The following is a 19,511-nucleotide window of genomic DNA, read 5'->3' as shown; positions in this document are numbered from 1 at the left end:
GCGTCAAAATGGGTGCGTCATGGTCACCTAAAGGTAAGTCACCTTTTTGACGCACAGGTGCGTCATGGTATTCAAAAGTATGACGCACATCGGACAAATGACGCACCTCTCCCGGGGGTCGTATAGTGGGTCATACAATTGACAAGTGCATTAACATCACAAATCGGGTGGCGATTTAATTTAATTTAGGTTAGGCAGGGGCTGGTCTTGGAGACTTATATTCTTTCCATATTTCGAAGTTCAATTTCCGGGCAACTCTATTTTTCTAAATTAATAACTCCACCCAACCATGGTGGGCTGGTCCTGTAGACTTATAATTTCGTTTCATATTGTTTTTATTTAACCATGTTTCATGGGGGTAGCCCATCGAGCAAAGCTGATCGACAATACAATACATAATTGGTCAATCGCGGCTAGCCTCGTCGGTTTCGTTGTGCTGCCTATCGCACACACGGTGGTTTGTGAGCAGCCTTCCTATCCTTAGAGTCGATCGAGTCCGAAACAAATAAAAAAAAGGATGGATGCACTATTGTACGAAAAAACCTGACAAACCTGTTTTGTACGATATGATATTGTGTAAGGTGATATGTACGAAATTGCAAGATTAAACAAAATATTATTCTTGTTCTGTGGTATATTATTTTTTTAGTTGTTCAAAAAACACAAAATTATGCCAGATTATACTAAAAACGGATAAATAATGCCGCGGCATTATGCCAGATGCAGTGTAAATACCATGTAAATTCGCCATCACTCTCAACCCATAATCCGGCCCTCGTGGCAGTTTTCAGACGTAGTAAACATTCCCAGTACAGTTTCGGTCATGGTGATAGGCGTACACCCCCACCCAAATTCCCAGCCCCTTCCCAGGGATAATTAAAATACATTAACAATTTCCTACCACAATTCTGGGAGTCTAGAAAACTCAGATCTAGAAAACTCAGATATCTGAATTTTCTAGATCTAGAAAAGTCAGATATCAAGATCCGAGTTTTCTAGTTCCAGATTATCAAATGGATCGTTCCATTATTAATCAGAGGGTAGCTTGTTTGAAATACTACAGTAGGCCTATTATACGTTTTCTTACTAATAATAATAATTATTGTAACTTATAGTAGCGGCCTACGAGAAATGCAGAATACTCTTTTTAAAATGTAGGCTTAGCATTTAGTTTTCTAGACACTCTGATTTAACGTGTAGTAGCCTATACCTATATGGATGTGTGCACAGCTTCTCGCTATGCTCAGGATAGAGATGGGTGGAATGTCATCATAAGCAGGAGCACAAAGGGTCAGTCATGACTCACAGGACCACGACGACGAGCCTATACCGAATGCAAAACATCTTTGTATAAAATCCTTGTCATCATTTTACTGTGTAGGCCTACTATGTTTAGATCTCTCAACCGAGGAAAACTTCAAATGTTAAATTTTTATTTTTCACTATACTATTGAGAAAAAATGTAAAGCTTGTTGGTGCTGTGGTGGCGTACCACCACTAAGTTTTATTTCTTTTCTTGCATTATATTAATATGTTCATATTATCGTTTATAAATTGTGGAAATGTTATTATTATTTGTTAATTTTGTAACTTCTGGGAGGGGGGGGGGATCCGCGGCCCTGTCTCTAGCTATCTGTTTTTAGGTTCTGTTGACTTGTTATCCCGTGATAATTTTTCAGCAGATGATGATGCCGCCCGCGCATGAGTCACACTAAATGACGTCATTTGACTGTCATACACACTCGCCCCTCTATTTTTAATATATACAATCTTTGCTACTGTACGCGATATCCGAGGCAATATCATCCAGCCTCGACTCCTGGTGGGTCGGCGTCTAAAGAGCAAAATGGCTGCGTTTATTTCAGTTCCTTTAAAGAATAGTCAGGAGGTTAACCTTGTTCCACCATTGAAGAAGTTCATTCAACGTACATACAATAAAGATGGTGGTTCTGATGAAGATACTGTTCAGGCCTTAACCGATTTAAATACACAGAGAATTAATGCTGTTTGTCGAAAACTAGACAAACATGAAAATTCGATTGACACTCTTCAACGGTACGTATCAATTGGGAACATACATAGGCCTAGGCCTAGGCCTAGGAGGCGTGTAGGTCTAGCTAAGCTCATAATGGATATATATGATGCTAATCTAGGCCGAAACCCCGTTGTCTTATTATGCCGACTTTTAGGTGCGAAACTGCAGTAGCGCCGTTGTAGGCCAGGCCTAGCCTAGGCTAGCTAGGCCTAGAGGCTATCTAGTAGGCCCTGAGGAGGTTTACGATGAAATCGGTCGCGATAAAATCAACTTCCGGTATTTTGTATGGCGCGCCGCTAGAGTTATAATACGTTTGAAATCGGTCGCGCTATTTTGTATGGAGCGGGATGCAAGCGAGCGGGATATACATTTTCTTCGGTTATGAGGTGTATAGATTTAATTGATATTTTTTAGGAACTAGGGTAGATGTACCAGACCTCGGCAATGTGCCAAACCTCGGCAGGTTGTATTTATATTATTTATAATTAATTTGTGACGTTTTGTAAAAATAATACATATATATTACTTCAAAAACATTAAAATACGTTTTATGGTAATTTATGATAAAAAGTGAGAAACAATGCACTACCTAAGTAGCTCGCGGCGACTGACCTCTCGTGGACGGTCTTTAGGCCTAGCCTAGCTAGGCTTAGTTTTGTAGGCCTAGCTGGTAAACATCGGTAACGTACGAACATTGTACGCTAGCTATATACCTAGCCTGACGTTGTATAGTTGCTGCATTAATGCACTTGTCAATTGTATGACCCACTATACGACCCCCAGGAGAGGTGCGTCATTTGTCCGATGTGCGTCATACCTTATGAATACCATGACGCACCCATGCGTCAATAATGTGACTTACCTTTAGGTGGCCATGACGCACCCATTTTGACGCACTGTGACCATGTTTTTTATGATATTTTGGGTGGTAAAGTGACGGACATTGACACACCATTGGTCATTGATTTGACGTACCATCTAGGTTTTTTGACGCACCCCTGCGTCAGTAATTATTTGTAAATGACGCACCAATGACGCACCTCTCCCGGGGGTCGTATAGTGGGTCATACAATTGACAAGTGCATAATTGTCTTTCTATTTTTGACAGACTCCGTTGATACAAATTGGGGAAAACCCGGTATTTTCTCTGAAAAGTTAGGAGTCTTCCATTTGTTTTGGCCTCACGATCGATCGAAAAGTGGGTGAATTACAGAAGAAAAACAGAAATATCAATCCGTGCGCAATGCATTTTGGGATTTATAGCGGGCCACTATAATTATTAGAATCGACTTATTTTTCACATTTTTAACCATTTAAAGACGAAAAAAGTTATCGCAATAGGACCATATAATATTATTTTTACATTAAATATAGTTTGTGATCTTAAAATAGATCTAAAAAACGTAGGGAAGGTGTCTTTAAATAATTGATATTTGTTGTTTATTTTAACGTATAATATAATTTATTTATAGGTGGTAAATATAAACCACTAATCGTTTACTAGACAACAGCGAAACATGTCTGCCAGTAGCCATAAAAACTGAAACCTGAAACCGGAAGTGACATTTCAGCAAAATAGACCAATCAGCTAACACGTGATTGCTCCATTTAAAAGTCCAGGGTACGAAAAATTACACACGAGGGACAAGTCTGGGATTGAAATAGGCTCCTACTGTACTGTAGCAACATTCCAGAATATTCCATTTTCAAGCCAATGAAAAAATATAGGGTTTATGAGGGGTGTTAAGATGTTTGGTTGATAATTAATGATATGTGCCAGACTTGGGCACCTGACGAAAATAATTAATTAAATGAAATTGTTTGCAATGTTGTTTATTAAATTTTATTCAAAATATAATTGTTGGTAAAATAAAGATAATATTGCTATTTTTTTACTCATTTATTTCACATCTGGCCATGGCTAGGCCTAGCCTAGCTAGGCCTGCTATTTCATCGACGATCGATTGCGCAATCGCTCGCACGTAATTTCAGTGCGTGCGTGGGCGGCGTATGCCGAGGATTGGCACACACATGCCAAGGTTTGGTACATAAATAAAAAATAATTTTTTATTATTGTTTGTTAATTATAAATTACTAATTATTAATACTATGGGGTTTATGGCGCACCCTCCGAAAAAGAAAACAAATTTGGGAAAAAAAGCGTAAGAGTAAAGTACTTTCACTTTTGATTAAAACACATTGATTCAGTGCCGTGCTAAATTACTTTTTATTAGAGGTCATCATTTTGGTCCCTGGATTTAACATGATATTGACGCGTGTATCGTACCCATACAGCGAGCTGGGGGCATGAACGATTCGTACAAAGGACACCGCCATACAACCGCGTAGGCCTACCTACTGATCCATCCAGCAATTGCTGATCAATAGGGACCTTCAGAGGTTCACAAGACAAACATACGCAAGATGCTCTACATAAACAAGTAAGCAAGTCTTTGGGAGGGGAGTTGTAATTTTGTCCTTAGAAAAAATCCTGACATAGCCAAGCATCATAACCACCAAGCCACAACTCCACTCCAATGTTAATAATAATATAGCACACTAACTGTGGTAATATATATATATTATAGCAACCAATTGATTATATTAATTATTATCCACCCAACTGTATCAATAACTATTAATATTTATATATTTAATTTCCTCAACAAATTGATGTAAATAAATATTGAGCTATAATAAGCATTCAATTTTGCGCTTTTTCAGGGCTTTCCCTAGATGTACGTTCGCATTGAACTCGAACGCAACGCAATAAAAACTAAATGCTGAGTGAATGAAATCGGCAAAATGTTATCGTCCTTTAATTTAATAGTCACATGTGTTTATTGGAGGAAAAAAGTATGATCGTTTTGCTCATTGGTAGCATGCTACATATGAGAGTGTCTTTTCCTGCAAATTAGAGGTGCCATTTATCATGAATTTTATGTGCGAGACCATTTCCGGCCATCTGGGGCGTCATTTAACAAAGTTCGCTTTGTCATGGGTCCTTTCGACGGCCCTGGACAAGCACCTTTTTCCGCCATGTGCAAACACTGACTTTGCGCGAAGAGCCCAGTTGTGACGCTTTTACTCAAAATAGGCCTATGCGGAAAATGTAACCCTTTAATAGGCTAGTACCTTAGTTTTCATATTTGAAATATCAATTTTTAATACATTTATAATAACGTGAGAGTGCCATTTCCGACCATCTAGAGGTGTTATATTTTCATCTTTAAATCATCTAAACTCAGCCTCAACCATGGTGGGGCTGAGTTTGTGTGGACTCTCTACACCTTTCACTAAATCCTGGATCCGCCCCTGCTACTGTAGGCCTGGTAGATTAATTTATAACGGCATTATCTATATATTATATTAGTCCTAAAACCATGCTCACGTCAGAGTGGCGAATCAAATGCAAAAATCATCATGCATCATCTTCTTTTTTTATTGCAGGTATAGAATGAGTTTCGTAATTAACTGTGATTTAAAAATATGCAATAGGCGCATCTACTTTTTGTATTCAATTATTTCAACATTTTCAAAACTTATAAACAGTGGCATGCCAATCTTTTCAAAAACTTTCACAATAAAAAATAAAAATAAAAATATTTTTAAAACAATTTTCTAAAAGAACACATTAAAATTTATTAAAACCTGTAAGATAAAATGAAAACTCAAATTATTTATAAATAATAAGATAAATATTTATATTTACTGTACTTAAAAAATAATACCGATCGAGGTTTAAAAAAATGTTAATAGTATTAATACAATATCTATATATATATATAATGAGCGTTTTCATTAAAAACGCCTAGAAAGAGCGATAATGTATCTAGTGCGCCCCATACAAATTAGCACGACCAAATTATTATAATATCAGCCTAGATTGACTGTCAAATGGGAGTCATTGTAAATACTGGCCTATAGGTTGACAGCCAAAATAAAGTTTTGATTATTTGACAGTGAATTATTATAATATCGGCCTATGTTGACAGCAAGAACCAAGTCATTATTTATTTTAAAAGTTTTACAGATTATGTATCTCAATAATACTGTATTATCATAAAATTTTCTTACTCTCTTCTCCCAGGCGTGCTTTGGGGTTTGTAATTTGAGTATGGGTGTGTCGCTCGAACGCATTGTTAACCGTGTACTGTAACTGGTAGTCACCTGGCTTTACGCTGCGGGAGGTACACCCATTCGAGGGTAAATTGCGTGTTCTCCACAACCATGTACATTTTTTTACCGGAAGTCGTCATCGTAATCTAGCCCATCATCGCATGCCTGGCTGTTTGTGTGAAGTGTTTAAACTGAAATTATGGAAAAAGTGTGGAAAATACCTTTACTTTCATCAAAAATAATTTGTAACTGTGAAAATGGAGGTCATGCGGTTCAAACAGTAAAATACGATTCTAACATTGGTTAAATATTGAGTTGTACTAACCAAAGATGACATATTCTGTGTATTAAGAATACAGAGACCATGTGAACTAAAGATCTTTAGAACAAATGTCTATAGTTTACTTTTGCATAAGAACGAGTCCTCTGCTCTCAAAATGACGCAAATACAGAAAATATAGAGATATAGTACCTCAAAATAGAAACTTTCGTAACGCCCTAAATTTTTCAGTTTGAGATGGATGAAAATGAAAAAAAAATCCAACCATTAAAAATAGATGCGGTTTGTATTCATATAGTATTTAAATACCCTTAGTGTGTTAAAATTGATCTAAACAGAGATATTTAGTATTCGTTAAATAAATGGTGCTTTAATCCAGAATCCTAGAATACAGTAAGTAAGTGAGTGGAACTGTCATTATGATACTTACTAGTAGTAAAGTCGTTTGCAACTGTTGTTCCTTAGTTTATTTGTAGTTAATTTGATTTTTTTAAAAATAAATCGAAGATAATTTAAATCTTACTACTAATTATCAGAAAGCTAAGTTTATTGGATGTTTTGCTCTACTCCGATGTAATTTTACTGAATTCTCAGTGCAGCGAGAATTGGTCCAGAGTATGGCCAAAACATCTTAAAATTAAGTCCATTGAGTCGAGTCCAACCCAAGAATTATTTAGAAATGTTTGTGAACAATGTTTCAGAAATGTAAGGGTACTAAGAGTTTTTAAAATGACTTTATTTAAAAAGAAAAATTTATTATCAGAATAAGCTATACTGTAGGGTGTAAAGTAAATGACCTACTGATCCTATATTAATGTATTAGTTATAATATTCAATTTGTTCAAAATGTTTAAGGTATATATAATCATTGACCTACTGTATTGATCTCTGGGTGGGAGGGGTGTGGGCGCAGTGTGCAGACATCAATCTGCTGCAATGTCTATATATACTGTATATGCTATGTTTTTAGTAGTAGTAAGACTACTTATGCAAATTGAGGATAGGATAATTTGAATGGTTTTACATTGTGACCTTTGACTTGACCCAGTGACCCCAGGGTAAGATGAAAAATCAAATGTGCTATTCTGAATCTTAAGGGTCATGTTTATATTTCATTCTTATTCAAAATACCTATTGGATTAAATATTAGCATATTTCAGATGGCATACTGAAATGACTTTTGACCTTGACCCCACAAACAAATAAAATAAATTATTCTGAATCTTTGGGGTCATGTTTATATTCGTGTTTAATACATTCTTATAAAAATTTCTTTATGGTTTAAGAGATAATTAGGATGAAAGTTGTCAAATGGCAGCCATTTTGATTGGAATCCGGACCACGGTTCCAATTCTTGACCACTTTTTAAAATTATTTTCAGACTTGCTAGTGTTAAAAGATAGGACAGAAATTTCAAAAGCCGGTGAGCAGTCTTAAAGTAACAAGTAAACTAAAATTGTATTTTCTCAACACTACTTGTCCAAAAAACTTCATTTTTGTACAAGAGGCAAGAATTATATTTTGTGATTTGTAATTTTAAAACATAATTTGATTTAATGTGCACGTTTTTTGATGCAAGTAGTTTAAAACACCTATTTCTTTTCAAATTCACTCGTTTGATTTTCGCGTTGCTGTTCTATTGTTAGTCGGCTGAAGCTATTGTTAGTTGAAAGGCGGGTTACATAACCTTTACACCAAACTCGCATACACAGTGAAATTAGCCAAAATCACACACAGCATTAACTTTCCGGTGACTAAATCTGATGTAGAAGAATTTTACAGTAGGCGGCGGAGGTATGCACTCTCGGAGTGGCTTTCTAGTTAATTATCTAATTACAATCAACTTACATCAAAATAAACAGACATTGCTTTATACATTGATACCAAAAATTATGAGCAGGAAAACTGCACTTACAGATATTTGTGTTCCCTACCCCAAAATTGTCCAAAACTGTGGAACTGATTGGTATAATTAGAAATGCGTTAAAATCCCACCTTAACATCAATTTTTGTGTTAACTGGATATAGGTAGGCATGCATAAAGATACCAAAAAATGTACGTAGTGTAGACCTCTCATATCCCATGTACTGTAATTTTGTTGCTTGTAACTCGTTTTTCCCTTCACTACTTCAATGTTCAAACTTGTGGCCATGTCAAGAACTCCTGATTTTTGTTAATCTTCCTCTGGCCAACAGAATAGACCACTTTCATTAGTATAGTGTGCAAGGCTATCAAACAACTTGATAGCCTTGGTCTGTTCCCCTTCTAGGTGACATTTTCTTTGAAGTTGTCTTTTCTATAAATATATTGGATGGAATAACTCAGTCATCATGTACTTCATCGGAGTAATAATCTAAGTTCTTGAACTAATCTGATACTATAAAGACTCTTTTTTAAAATTATGATTTTATTAGGTTAAATAATTTTTCGTTTCCATCAATTTTTTTTTTTGTCAAAGTGAATAAAAAAAAAAAAGTGTGGAGGGACCTTTAACCTTGTGTCTCCAGAAAAAAGCACAGGTTAAATTTTATTTGAAAGCTTTTATATTTGTACCTAATACATTCTTATTCAAAATACTCAAGTTTAAGATATAAAATAATTGTATAATAGTGTAATAAATTGACCTAGACTCCAAAGGCAAAATTAAATTAGTTATTCTGAATTTTAAGGATAATGTTATTGTTTGTATGTGTTTAAAACTTTCTTTACAAAAGAGATATAAATTAGGGAAAAAGTTTTCAAATGGCAGCCATTTTGAATGTATGGAAAATAAGTTTTAGATACTAATATCTATATAGGCCTATATTTTAGTATGTTTTAACAACAACAAAACAACATTGTGGACTGAAAAAGCTATACCACCTATTTCTATATTACAAATAACATGAGAAAATGCAAATTTCAACCATTTATCTAGAAACACTACACAGAAATGACATGATTCCCCACGATAATTTTAATGGAAACAGCAAGAGCAATCGTTCAACTGCCTGCACCTTGGTTGCTTTTGAAGCGTTACCATCGGAGTAGCTCTTTGAAAAACATAAAAAATTCCCATGTATGAAATTCCTGAAATCACCCCTAAGAAAAATAATGGTATTTCCTAAATTCAATAATTGATTTACGTAAATTTTTGATTTACATTAGAGCAAGATTGGTACAAAAAGATTTCACAAAAACAATTCACAAATTCTTTTTCGTTTTTCATTGGTGCCATATCTAAATAAGGGCAAAATTCACATGCCAAAATGGTAAAATTTGCGTTTTTTGGGGGGAAAATCACACACCTGTTACTATGGCAACCATTTTTTTTTTTATATTTTAGTTTTTTTATATTTACCTAAAGTGTGAAGAAAATCCATTTTTTGGCATTTGGCCACTTAACTTTTGAGATAATTGTTATATTTATAGTGTAAAAATAGTGTACAGAGAGAAATAAAGAAAAAGAATAAAAAGAATAAAGATTTCATACAATAACAATAGGTGATCATTTTATTCTAAATGATCACTTAATAAAAGAAGCACTATATATAAAATGGAATAACCCATCTATAAACAAATAACTTTATAAAATCCATCTGAATATTTAAATACTCACCTGTATAAAGGTATAAACAAGAATGTCTAATACCGTATTTCATTGCACTGATGATGTTGTTCAGCGTAACAATGAAACATGTATGCACAAATGTTTTTTATCAAACTCAAGTTTATTTTAATTTTGTTATGCTGTTGGAAGTTCGGCAACATTATTCACGACATCACCTTAAACACTTCAGTGTCAATCAAGGACTTAAGAAAGTTGGAAAAGCTCTCGAAAAAATCTGTAAAAGCAGCAGTTGATAAACTACTTAAAAAATATTGATTCTATTATGAATAAATATTTGCTCATTAGATTGACAAGTACTTGATTTTATTCCATAGATACTATGATCAGCTTGCTGTGATGGATGCAAAATTACCTGTATCAGAAGACATGGTATGTAAAATTGCAGTCTTATGCTGCCACTTTGCTTTTCCTAACTCTATAAAGAGTCACTAGTGTCCGATTATCAAGGATTGTGAACATTCAGGGTTCTTACCACACTGGCAGCCCCATCCAACATGCTCCTGCCCAGCACTATATTTTAAATTGTCTATAATAAAAAACTTTATTTTTAACAGGGACATACTGTATTAAATTTGTATGTGTAAATCAAAGAATATGGGGTATTAGTAACAATTACTCATTTCTTAGACAATGAGCATCCTAGTGAAAATAGATTTAAGACAAAGCTTGTCACTTGCGTTGCTATCATTAAGTTCAGCACTATTTTTTAAATTGTCATTAATAAAAAACTTTATTTTTAATTGTAACAGGGACATATGGGACATTAATAACAATTACTCATTTCCTAGACATTAGGGACGTTCACATAAGATTTATCGTGCTTTCGTAATATCGTGATATTGAATATCACGTTAGCAGGAAGAATGTTCACATAGAATTTAACATCATGTTACTGCATGCTAAAGGCCCATTTACACAGACAACACAATACTACTGTAGGTCTTTTCTATAAGTCAGTTATGGAAAGTATTTTGATATATGGCTGTTTGGTGTGGTTCAGACCTTAGTTAATTCATTTATCAGAGTAATTTTTGTTTTTTCAAATATTATTGTCTTTTTTTGTGTTACTGTTACTAACCTTCAACTAATTTTTGAGCAATTGTATGTTAACATGAATTTCTTTTTGACAAATAAAATTAACTATGAATAAAATGTAGGACAAGCCACCGCTTATGTAGTAAATCATCCAGCTAATGTAGACACACCAACAGCTAAATATATCTTAATAAATAAACGTCTAAAACAAATTTATGCAATGGCTCCCTGTAGAGCTGGGTAATATTGTTTGAAGGTTTGCATCGTGAAATCAATATGTTGATTTACAGTTTGCGGTACATAACCTATATGGGATTTGTTTACGTCATTGGGTTTATGAGAGGAGGTCCCATACCGTATGTAAAGTGGTCGCTTACAAGAGGTGGTCACCAATGAGGGTGTTCTCTAAGGATGGTCTACGCTCGCGCTAAGGTCAAATTTTCGGTTTAACTTAAAATTTATTTGCCATTGCAAGAATTGTGTTTTTATTTATTTTTTTTTTTTTATACAAAGTCGTTGATCCTTTCCTCCTCCTTTTTTTTGTATTTTAGGCTGTTATTAAATTTACTTGGCAAGATACATTTGACAAAGGGTCCCTCTTAGGAGGAGCAAAAAAACAGAGTAAGTATCACCCTGGAAAAGTTTAAATTTTAACAACAAATGCAATATCATACAATTCTGAATATTATTTCTTAAAAATTCTTAAAAACATATTCCTAAATTTGTTGTGGTTTAAAATAAATAAATAAATGAATTGCAAGACTTTTTAAAATAATTCATTCTAAAGTCAAATTTTTCTTTCCAAATTGGTTTGTACTGTAGGTGTTGTGTCATTGGGATATGAACAAGTGTGTGTTTTGTTTAACTTGGCAGCAATGCATAGTAACATTGCAGCTTTACAAAGTTTAGATGATGATGGAGGATTAAAAGTTTCAGCAAAGCATTTCCAGGTAATTCATTATTTTCTTACTACACATATTATTGAATTGGATGAAGAATTGGAAATTATGTTGTCAAATGTATATTCCATTTAAAATTCATAAATAGATCAAAATAATTATTTTTCTATTTCTGCAACATTTGCAAAATAGAAAATATGTTAAAGGGTTCCAATTGTCTTGCTCCATAGGTTCCCAGTTATTTTAGATACTAAAGACACTTTCCATGCAAGCAGTATAATAAACTATTTAATTTCTTTTCATAAGTGTACATTTTATGGTCAATTATGATAAAAAGAGAAATCAATACAACGTAAATCGCAGGGCATGCTTCACCTACGCTAGTTTGTAGGCTCTCTTCCTAACCTGTTAACAGCGGTAATGTACAAATATACCCTAGCTATAGATGCTAGGCTATGTTATTTCACTAAAGTGGGTAAATTATAAAAGTGAAACGAGCATCAATTCATGCGCTTGATGCATCCAGTATTTATATTGGGCCGTTTAAATGATCAAAATCGACTTATTTAAACAACATTTTTATATAAAAGGGAATAAATTATCACAATAGGCCCATTTCAGATTGATTAAATATGTAGTTTGTGACTTTGAAATTGACTGAGGAAATGTAGGGAAGTGTCTTTAATTATCATTGTATAAAAGAATACCACATTTGTATTCAGATTTTAAAGAAACTGTGTTTTCCTTAAGCAGATTGCTATAATTCAGTACTGTATAAAAGTATCTTTGTTTATTTTAACCTTTAAAAAAATCTTGATGACAAATACACCTACTGGAAAATATTAAACAATTTTGTAATTTAAAATTGTTTTCAAATAAATAACTTTTTGACACAGAGTGCAGCTGGAATATTTGAACATTTAGATAGCATGGTGTGGTCATATGAAGCTAAGATAAGCACACAAGACCTACAACCAGATGTTCTAAAATCACTGAGTTTAATCATGATTGCACAAGCACAAGAGAGCTTCTTAAAAAAGGCTAGACAAGGTTAGTTTAACATTATTATTTATATAGCGCCACTTTACATGGTGAGCATCACATTAGGGGAACCTCAGACATTCCAACCCCTGGGCTTTCAAAAGCGGGACATTTTTTTAAGGGGGGGGGGGGTTGCGTTCGTTCTGTGTAGAAATGTCTCCGGACAAAGCCTGAATACCATCACGTACCCTGCCTGATTAATATTCTTCCGTTGTCACATGGAAGACCTTATGACTCGCGTATCAGGCCTGTAGCCAGGAAAGGTTTTATGGTTCAGGTGACCCCCTAACCGACTGCGAACCCCCATCCTAGACAAGCCCAATACCCTCACCTAAATCTCTGAAAGTCCTCCAAATTTGCCCCACAGTACAAAAGGTTATTCGTAAATTGAAAAATTTGTAAGCTCGACCGTACGTGAATAACTCACACCTTCTTCCCTGTATGTGCGTACATCGAGTGATACGTTGCAATGAATTGCCGATTTTCACCGGAAAAATAAATACGATTTTTGGTTCCTAGATGTTACATGATATTGACGCGAATACCGCACTACTGCGAGCTAGGTAGGCCACGAACGATTCGTACAAAGTACACCGCCAGACAACTGCGTACCTATTGTTTTAGATGATTGTTGACAGACGATCGGGACCAAGGACGATCGGGCTTTTTCAAGACGATCGGGTACCAGCGCGTCTGGACGTTCGGGTCCAACTTTGTGGATGTTCGGGCTCAACTGTGTGGACGTTCAGGCAAATATAAATGAACGATCAGGCCCATTATATAAATAATGGATATTTTAATTTCTTAAAAGGCCCAAGGGGACGGGGACACGTGCAATATGAACATTTAATTAAAAACTGCGACACTGACTTATTTGCTGTTATTACGTTTTCATTTTAATTATAATGATTATTACTGTATTATGTACTTAGGGCCTATACTAAAAACGAAATAGATAGTACTAAAAACCATCTTTATCGCCGACGATACGCAGCTCAAACACGTGCAGGTAGCCTTTCAGAACGTTTATATTAGTTTAGTAAATAAGACGATGTCCGTTTCTAGCCATGGAAAAAACGATCGTACGTCATTCATTTGACACACATAATGCATATTTTAACAACCAAGCTTTTTCGTTAAGAACTATCTCAACGCTCAAAATACTCTGTTAAATAAGGGACGGAAAGGTAAATCAACGGAAAAAACTATATACTCAACGGTAAAAGTCCCAACCTTCACTGCCCCGTTTAATTGAATTTCGGTAAAAAATATTGTCGTAATGCCGTCTAGCCAGGGAGGTATAGCAATTTTCTTTGAAGTGAAAAATGTTTTTACAAGAAAGCCCATGGAACAGCAAAATAATAAATTATAGGCCTAAACTTGTAATTTTAGTACGATTGCAGGCAGTCTTCAATTTACAAAATTAATTGTACTGGGTTCGCTAACCAGATGTGTAAACAATTCAACGCACCAACCGCATCCATCTGTCTGCTGGGTTCCCTGCTCTCTAGCTGGAAGTCACGCGAGGCTGGCCACCACCAATGTCTTGCATGCGAGTCAAGTGAGTTTTAACCGCAGATGATTGATACTATAGATAATAAGGAACCTAGGCCTGGGCCTACTTTCGTTAGTCGTAACAATCGTAATCCAATCGTTGTGTAGTCTGTACTTCAGTTCATATAAAATTCACCGATTCACCTAATAATTCATCATATCGACATTCAATCTTGGTAGTTTTCAAAATATTATTTCATTATTTTTTTTTCATCATAAAATATTTTGAAAGCGGACAATTCAATGGTTGGGCGGGACAGCGGGACAGAGCATCAAAATGCGGGACAATCCCGCACAAAGCGGGACAATCCAGCTGAAGCGGGACAGTTGGAATCTATAGAACCTTCCATTAAAACTGAAACATCACTTTCATTTTCACATCTTGATTGACATATTTAATGTCATTACAATAGCTAGGTTCACATTCAGAAATTCGTGAGTTTCTTTATCATGATGTTCTATATGAACCTGCAGGAAGTTGTTAACGTGATCTTGTTTATCACATTAATTCTGGTTAACATGCTCTCGGAGAGAATGTTAATTATCATGATCTTACGAAGTTACCATGATATATGCAGAGACGAAATTCAACCAATCAGCCCTTGGCTATTTACTGCGTCATCGGCCACCCACCGGAAGAAGTCACCATTGTTGTTGTTGTGATTTCGTTGACCGCCAGATTCAACAAGTTGTATTTGCTTTGATAGTTAAATTGCTTAGGTTTAACCACTATATCGTTTCGGACATCATGCATCAAGTTAGTTAGACGATTAAAGAATAAAATACCTGATCGAACCAGAAATTAATGTGAAACAGCCAGGACTATTTCGGAAGCTAGACCGTCAAACCCACTCGATCCACCACAAAGGCATTCACGACCTTTGAAAAGGCTGACACTTCTGCTATTTGCACGTAAGCCGCAACTTGCCTTTATTTTGTAAATTATTGATTTTTAACCACGAAATGGATAATAAAATATCGTTGTGGTGCAAGTGTAGATGATTTCATATTCTTCAATATATAGACTTGACGGGGAACTGATTTTTAAAACAAAGCTAATTCCTAAAGCGACATCGTAAATTTTTTCACAAAGTAAAACAAAATATTGTTGTCATGAATTTCAGTAAAATAAAGTAATGTAATAATAAAATATTCGATGTAGTACAGTTGTGGTGTGATTTATTTTAGACCAATGTATCATGTGACGGGACACTAAAAAATACGTATAGCCTGGTGAATAAATTCGTCCACGTTCAATCCGTCGTGCAAATAGAGGGTGTACGGTGGAATGTTGATGTCCTTATAAAATTTATAAATGAATGTTTTTCCACGACAGACAAAAAACTGTTAGACAGCGTACGATCTGATAGATCATGGTACACTTATTGAAAAAATTAGGAAACTTGTGATAGATTACCAGCACCAGCATATGTAATGTGGTTGGTGTTTTCCTCTTTTTTTGATTTTCCTCAATCTCATCCCTGGTACCAATACATACATCAAGCCCTATTGACAATGTTGTAAACTATCGTCCCATCTCCCTGACGTCAGTGGTTGGGAAAATGCTCGAGCGCTTTATTGGAAAGCACATGGTTTCTCATGCCGATAAACTTGACCTTTTGCCTTCCACACAACGTGGTTTCTGTAAAAAAAGATTGTGTGTAACTCAGCTTGCCACAATTTACCACCAATGGGCTAAATTTTTGGATGTTAACAACCACCAAGAGTTGATGCTGTGTTTTTAGATTGGTCACTCAGCATTTATTGAGTTCATAATCACTGCATCTATCCACTTAGTGTAATCTACTTAAGCAATCGGCCACCTCATTCTGATTACAGGGGTGATAATGCATAGTATAATTGTAAGAATCTACTATAATAAAAAATGACCATGTATGGTCCCATGAAATCTATGTGTCTATGTCGAGACCATGGTTCTTTGGAATCCTCCCACATACTTAAAGGCATCTCGGCAGGTTTTTTCCTGATATTTGGTACATGTTCTAACACATTTTTCCAATTCATTATCTATTCACCATACATATTGTCTACTTATTGGCTTCATTAGGGCTTTTCCTGGATGACAATCATTTAATTCTTTAATGATAAGATTGTGACCCCCACAATAAACACTCAATTCATCTTTACGTCTGAAATAGTGAACTCATCTTGCAAGTCAATGTGCAATGTCTAACATGTAATAAAATGGGATCTTTATCTGTCCACTTTCTGATATTATCAGACTTTACTGGAGAGGAGGTGTTGTTGATATGTTCCATCAACAAGACCATGCCACCGGCACAGGAACATTGCTCTGAGTAACGGGTAAAGGCAATCTACTTAAGCAATCGGCCACCTCATTCTGATTACAGGGGTGATAATGCATAGTATAATTGTAAGCAGTCAAAGTTAAGACCCATCTCTGTATTCTAGCAGAGGCCATTGACGGAATACCTAAACAGAGATTGGAGTGGCTTATGATCTGATGATAATACAAATTGCAACCCATACAAGTGTTGGTGGAATTTCTTCCTTTTCGATCATGCTGTAATTGCGCTCTGCCAAAGACAGAGTGCATGAAGCATACGCAATAGGCTTATCAACACCATTGATGTGGTGTGCCAAAACAGCCAAAATACCGTAGACTGATACATCACATAACAATCTAATTTCTTTAGGCTCATAATGCACTAGTATTTTTATCACTCTTTGACCAACACCACTGAACACCTTTGCGCAAGAGTCTGTTTAATGGCTCTAGCACGGTTGATACATTGGATAAAAACGCACATTAATGATTTAAAAGTCCAAGAAATGTTTTCAACTGAGTCATGTCTGTTGGTGGTGGAGCATCCTTGATTGCTTGTACCTTCTCCTCGGTTGGACTTACTCCTGTAGCAGTCACACGTTTTCTGAAGAATACCATGTCCGGTTGGTAGAAGAAATCTTTCTTTAAACGCAGTCCGCATCTTGACAAACATCTCGAAACCTCAGTTAGGTTTTTAAGATGTTCTAACTTCGAGCTACCAGTTAACAATATATTGTCAAAACGAATCCTTAAATACCTGACTTCCCTGCATATTCATATGGAGCTTGGTGTTATTGCTGGCCGGGCCTGTAGCTCAGCTGCATCAATAGGCCTATCACTTGAAATGGGCCTAGAAGAATTATTACTGACCTTTCTGTTGTAACTTGAACCAAAGACTAGTCCCACCAATGTTAATATCTTTTTCACATTCGTGTCTGCTTCCAAAATTGCATTTGCAATTTCCACTGCCGTTTTAAAATTCAGCGTGGTTTTCAACACCATCTTTCTTCGAATTCGCTTGTCATTTATGCCAAGGACGAGTCTGTCCCTCAACATTTTCTCAAGCGTATCGCCGTATCGAACGTAATTGCTTACTGATTGACCAGCTGGTCTTGTACATGAATAGAACTTGAATCGACTTACAATTAAACTAGATTTAGGCTTTTAAATCTTCATTAATTCAGTCAAATCCTTCAAAACACAATTGTTCATTAGAAACATAGAATGGAAGGGTTTACATTTACCCGGTTTTCGTTATGCAATTAACTGCTTGATATATTTTCCCTTACCGCCTCTTTACGTACTCCATGAGTGGTGCCTATGTTGTTTTTTCACACATGGTTTCTGTCTTGATTGTGGCTATGGTAGTAAATTTGTTACACGGAACTTGTTTTATGTTTTTAAATTGTTGCTTATTTCAGAGCTGTTGTTAAGTTCGACAAAGGGGCCATAACTACAACTATTTGCTTGCCTGAACTAGAGCCCTGTCAGCAGCAGTTGTACAACTACAGGTGTACGCTGTGCATACTGTGGTTGTCACCAGCTAAGAATGTGCATATTTCAATGTGTCATATTACACGCATGTTATGCTTTAATTCCTGCTTGCTAATTCAAATAGTAAATTTGTATTTACATTTCTCAATTTCCTTTGTTAGACAAAATGAAAGATTCAGTAGTGGCTAAAGTGGCACACGCAACATCAAACCTGTATCAAGATGCCATGAAACAATGTCAGAAGCTTAATGTAAAGGGCATTCTTCCAAAGGATTGGATCACAACTGTAACCGCTAAACACTCTTACCTTCAAGCTCTTGCCCAAAAATACCAAGCAAGCGTCGCAAAATATGCACAGGCATTTGGTGAAGAAATTTCGAGATTACAGGTAAATGGAAGTAAGGTATATTTTATTACTAATTGATTGGTTGCCATTTTGCCAGGTATGCCTGCATGTCAAGAGGGATGATTAGAATTGCCCAACAAGTAGACTGACCTACATATTTTGCCACTCACTTAACTTGAGTGGTCACAATCTTGAATTGCAGATAATTTATGGTAATCACAATCACAGTAGTAATTCAAACTAACATTTTTTATTATATATTTTTTTTAATGGTAAACAGCATGCATTTGCTATATCTGAAATATTGATGTTAGGAATACTATTCAAACCAATGCATAGGTACTATTTAAAAAAAGTAAAAATCTCATCTTTTGTTTTTAAAAGCAAGCAAAAAAACTTTTAGCTGATGCTGCAGCTGTTGGTGGTACCCTGCTTGATTTCACAGACTTGCAAGGTACAATACAAAGGTCACTTGCAGCAGCAAAAAAAGACAACGACTTTATCTATCATGACGTTGTTCCAGAACCTGCAGCTCTTAAACCAATTGATTCAGCAGTAATTGCAAAGCCTACAGCAATCTCAAAACCTATGAATTCTAAATCTATTGGTGAGTTTTAAAATGTTGATATTAGTAAAGTAGTACAGCTAATAAAAGTATTTATTTATATTTTAATACCAAAATCAAGTCTCTAGCAACACAAATTGCCGAAAAGTTAAAATGGCTTTAAACTCTTCTGGTGCATGGAAAAATGTAATTTATGAGCACTGAATTTGGTTTAACATGATAGT

At 35.4% G+C, this 19,511-nt stretch overlaps 1 protein-coding gene across 2 annotated transcripts in view; it reads left to right on the top strand.

Moving 5' to 3' along the window:
• Positions 1-1,809: 1,809 nt before the first annotated feature.
• The window catches only part of LOC144844521 (programmed cell death 6-interacting protein-like), a 46,176-nt gene continuing 28,474 nt past the window's right edge, over positions 1,810-19,511 (top strand). Inside the window, exons 1-7 of one of the 2 annotated variants that reach the window (XM_078701469.1) lie at positions 1,810-2,055; positions 10,360-10,414; positions 11,632-11,701; positions 11,903-12,030; positions 12,876-13,029; positions 18,538-18,764; positions 19,107-19,329. In XM_078701469.1, coding sequence (XP_078557595.1) covers positions 1,847-2,055; positions 10,360-10,414; positions 11,632-11,701; positions 11,903-12,030; positions 12,876-13,029; positions 18,538-18,764; positions 19,107-19,329 — 1,066 coding nt within the window. In that variant the 5' untranslated portion in view covers positions 1,810-1,846. The remainder of the gene's footprint in view (positions 2,056-10,359; positions 10,415-11,631; positions 11,702-11,902; positions 12,031-12,875; positions 13,030-18,537; positions 18,765-19,106; positions 19,330-19,511) is intronic. The other variant, XM_078701477.1, reaches the window with a different exon arrangement.

Source organism: Antedon bifida, chromosome 1 (assembly GCF_963402885.1).
Source record: "Antedon bifida chromosome 1, ecAntBifi1.1, whole genome shotgun sequence".
In the NCBI taxonomy this organism is placed as follows: Eukaryota; Metazoa; Echinodermata; class Crinoidea; order Comatulida; family Antedonidae; genus Antedon; species Antedon bifida.
Note: the sequence above shows the minus strand (reverse complement) of the source record. Positions and strands in the feature narration are given on the sequence as shown.